At 45.7% G+C, this 4129-nt stretch overlaps 1 protein-coding gene across 1 annotated transcript in view; it reads right to left on the reverse strand.

Annotated features, from left to right (window-relative positions):
• ARSE (arylsulfatase E (chondrodysplasia punctata 1)) overlaps positions 1-4129 on the reverse strand; it is a 23437-nt gene that overhangs the window by 15901 nt on the left and 3407 nt on the right. The window contains exons 3-4 of the mRNA XM_012807145.2: positions 3518-3639; positions 466-588 (exon numbers count right to left, since the gene is read on the reverse strand). Coding sequence (XP_012662599.1) covers positions 466-588; positions 3518-3639 — 245 coding nt within the window. The remainder of the gene's footprint in view (positions 1-465; positions 589-3517; positions 3640-4129) is intronic.

The following is a 4129-nucleotide window of genomic DNA, read 5'->3' on the forward strand; positions in this document are numbered from 1 at the left end:
GTTGTCATTGTTGTTTGCCAGGCCTGGGCTGGATTTAAACCCACCAGTTCTGGTGTATGTGGCTGGCGCCTTAGCTGCTTGAGCTACAGGTGCTAAGCCAGCGAGTTATTTTGTTGTTGTTGTTGTGGTTGTCATTGTTGTTTAGCAGGCCTGGGCTGGGCTCCAACCTGCCAGTCTGGGTGAATGTGGCCGGCACTCTACCCACTGAGCTACAGGCACTACCCAATTTCTTATTTTTTTTAATTGTGGTGCATCGAGCACATTGTACATAATATCAAATATCATATTTCTTGAGTATCTAACTTGTATCCATCAACTGGAAAGTAATAACACTTCCGTCTGCATGTAGCTTTCTGTGTTCTAGAAAATCCCACGACCCACCACAGATTTCATTTCCAAACATTTTTAGCTGAATGCACTTTTCAAATAAAAGTAATGCATTTAGCACTTGAAAAATGTGCATACCGATTAGTCCAGTGACATAGCCTTTGTCTTGCAATATTTTTGCAAAAGTGGTCTCATTTGTCGGAAGGCCTCCAGACACTCCTGCCCACTGCAGAACACGGTCACCGTCGCTGGAAACCATACCTTTGAGCAAACATTAAAAATATATATATAATCACTGTTATACACTTGTTTTTTGTGTGTTCGTTATTAATCAACAAAATAAACTAACCTGGTGAAATTCTCTATTATTTAAATCAAATTGAAAATGTACTTCTTACACGTTTATTTCACTGGGTGCATTTTCCACAGTAAAAGACATGATTAATTCACTAAAAAGGTAATCGAGGAGATGGATTGTCACATCCTGTGCAGGTTATAAAGGAAAGAATTGAATGAAAAAGGGATGAGGATTAAAAATGATTTTTTGGGCTCAGCGCCTGTGGCTCAAGTGGCTAAGGTGCCAGCCACATACACCTGGGCCCACCAAACAACAATGATGGCTGCAACCAAAAAATATCTGGGCGTTGTGGCGGGTGCCTGTGGTCCACCCCAGCTACTTGAGAGGCTGAGGCAAGAGACTCACTTGAGCCCAGGAGTTGGAGGTTGCTGTGAGCTGTGATGTCCCCTAAGGGTAACAGCTTGAGGCTCTGTCTCAAAAAAAAAAAAAAAGATTTTTTGATTTTATCATGGTTTTGATAGAATCCTGCAATTCTCAAACTTCTCTGAAGATTGAAATCAAGCAGAAACTTGAAAATATTCCAATGCTTGGTCATTACCTAAGGGCAGTGTTTTTCAACCATTTTTTAAATCTCATGTCCCTCTTGAGCATATGGTTAAAATTCCACGGCAAATTTCAACGATGTTGATCAAAAAGAGTAAAAAAGTTAAGAAAATAAAAAAAAGAGGCTTGGCACCTGTGGCTCAAACAGCTAAGGTGCCAGCCACATACACTGGAACTAGCTGATTTGAATCCAGCCTAGGCCTGCCAAACAACAATGACATCTACAAACCAAAAAAAGTCGGGCGTTGTGGTGGGCGCCTGTCCTCCTAGCTACTTAGGAGGCTGAGGCAAGAGCATCGCTTAAGCCCAAGAGTTTGAGGTTGCTGTGAGCTGCCACTCTACTGAGGGCAAAACAACAACAAAAAAATTGGTTGGGGGGGCCTCTGGGTTGTATGGTGCTTCCTAGTACATTGCTACCTGGCTCTGGGGTGGTTAGGGCAGAGAATAGTGGCCCCAAGCATGAGACACTCACGCAGGAGGTGGTTAGCTGGGGTGTGGGCTCTGGATCGGCTGGTTTGCCTATGAAAGGCGTAACCACGAGTGAGTCATTTGCCATCTCTAGGAAACAGGTAGTCTTACAAGGAGCATTCTGTCTAGGGTCAGGCAGGTGCCAAGATATCAAAGCATCAAGGATAAAAAATGAAAACCATGATTAATACCCCAGGCCAGCTAGATCAGCCCACCCAAGGGTGCATTGCTGGCATTACTGTTTTTGTGACGGTCTGCAGAGATTCTACTGGGCAGCTGAGGTTGAGTAGCATGGATTTGGAAAAAGCTGTGTGCTTTGAGGCTGGGTGGACACATGTAGCCGAGGCTGCTTAGCAATCATTAGTGTGGTCTGCAGACTGAATGTGGTTCTCAGTGACCGTCATTTGGGAACTTGGAGAATTCTGTCTGGGGATTTCCAAAATGTGGAGGATGCATTTTGGTTCAATATAGACTATTGGGGAGGTAAACAGCTCTTGGCTGTATCAGAGATAGTTATAGTGTTCCAGCTTAAGTTGGCCAGGATTCTTTCTTCCTTGGGGCATGGGAAGGAGTGTTAAGGACCCAGGTATATGAAAGTGTGTAAGGGACAGCACCCGTAGCTCAGTAGGTAGGGCACTGGCCACATACACTGAGCGTGGCTGGTTCAAACCCAACCCGAGCCAGCTAAAAAAAACAGTGACAACTGCAACAACAACAACAAAAATAGCCAGGCATTGCAGCAAGTGACTGTAGTCCCAGCTACTTGAGAGGCTGAGGCAAGAGAATCACTTAAGCCCAAGAGTTTGAGTTTGCTGTGAGCTGTGACACCACAGCACTCTATGCAGGGTGACACCTTGAGACTCTGTCTGAAAAAAAAAAAAAAGACTTTAGGGTCCACTCAGCTGGGGTATAATCTCTGATTATTCACACACACGTCTGGATGTAATGTGGGAGTTCACATCTATATTCAGATAACTAAAGGATATGACTCTTGTTCTAAAGGAGATGACTCTTTAACTAAAGGAGATGAATCTTATTCATGTGGGGGGACCTCATCTGACTCCTTCCTTTCTTCCTTCCTTCCTTCTTTCTTCTTTTTTTGAGCCAGAGTCTCACTCAATTGCCCAGGCTTGAGTGCCATGGCATCATCATACCTCACAGCAACCTCAAACTCCTGAGCTCAAGTGATCCTCCTGCCTCAGCCTCCCCAGTAGCTGGGATTACGGTCATGCACCTCCACGCACAGCTAATTTTTCTATATTTAGTAGGGACAGGGTCTTGCTCTTCCTCAGGCTGCTCTCAAACTCCTGACCTGAAGGGATCCTTCCTCCTCCGCCTCCCAGAGTGCTGGGATTACAGGCAGGAGCCACCACACTTGGCCAAAAAGTATGTTTCTTAACATGAGAAATTATATAAAATTTGAAGCCCTGTGGTTATAAATAAGCTTTATTGGAACACGGCTACATCCTTTTCGGCACATTCTGTGTATAGTGAAGCTGGAACACAGGTGAACAGTGGCAAGAAAACTAGTGACCTGCCAAACTGATAATATTACTCTCTTGCCCTTTACGGAAAAAGCTGGCCCATCCCTGCTTTGTGTAGCTATCCCCAAGATGGGAGGCAGTCAAATGGGTGAGCACCTGTGCAGGTCACCTGGGTACCTGTCTGACTCTTAATGACTCCAATCTGATGCTAAGGACATGCAGAGTTAGAATGTCCTCTGTCCACTGTTCTGGATGACCCGCTGTTCACATCTGTACAAGTTCAAGGAACCATGCGTTCCTGTCCGGCTCCCGTGGTTACTTACGAAGGTAGACCAACCTGATCGAACAGGGTATCGGCCCGTCAGAAAGGCAGCCCTGCTTGGGGTACAAACAGAAGCTGCAGCGATGTGCTGGGTTAACATCACTCCGTCCTCTGCAAGCCGGTCGATATTGGGCGTCCTGAGGAGGGAACAGTCACCGCTTGATTCCTTAACAAGCAGGCAGGGTTTGCATAAGCTTAGGCAGCTGCACACTACTTAATAGAAAGTCTGAGGGTCATTGTTTAATGCCGTGGTCTCCAAACTCCACGCCACAGACGGGTACCGATCCGTGGTTTGTTAGGAGGCGGGCTTCACAGCAAGAGGCGAGTGGAAGGCAAGCAAGGGTTCATCTGTGCGTCTCTCACCACCACCTGCCAGATCAGCAGGGGCATGAGATTCTCACAGGTGCTCAAACCCTACTATCAACGCTGGATGTGAGGGCTCTGGGTTGTGCTTCTTATGAGAAGGTAAGGCTGATAATGTGAGATGGAGCTGAGGTTGCGATTTCAGCACTAGGGAATTTGCAGCTGCAACTACAAATAATCATTAGCAGAGAGCTTTGGCTGCGCAGAGACCACAATAAGTTATTTCATTATATAATACAATGGTGGAATAATACAGATAGGCTC

Source organism: Otolemur garnettii, unplaced genomic scaffold (genome assembly GCF_000181295.1).
Source record: "Otolemur garnettii isolate 467f Iridium unplaced genomic scaffold, OtoGar3 scaffold00065, whole genome shotgun sequence".
NCBI classification, from domain to species: Eukaryota; Metazoa; Chordata; class Mammalia; order Primates; family Galagidae; genus Otolemur; species Otolemur garnettii.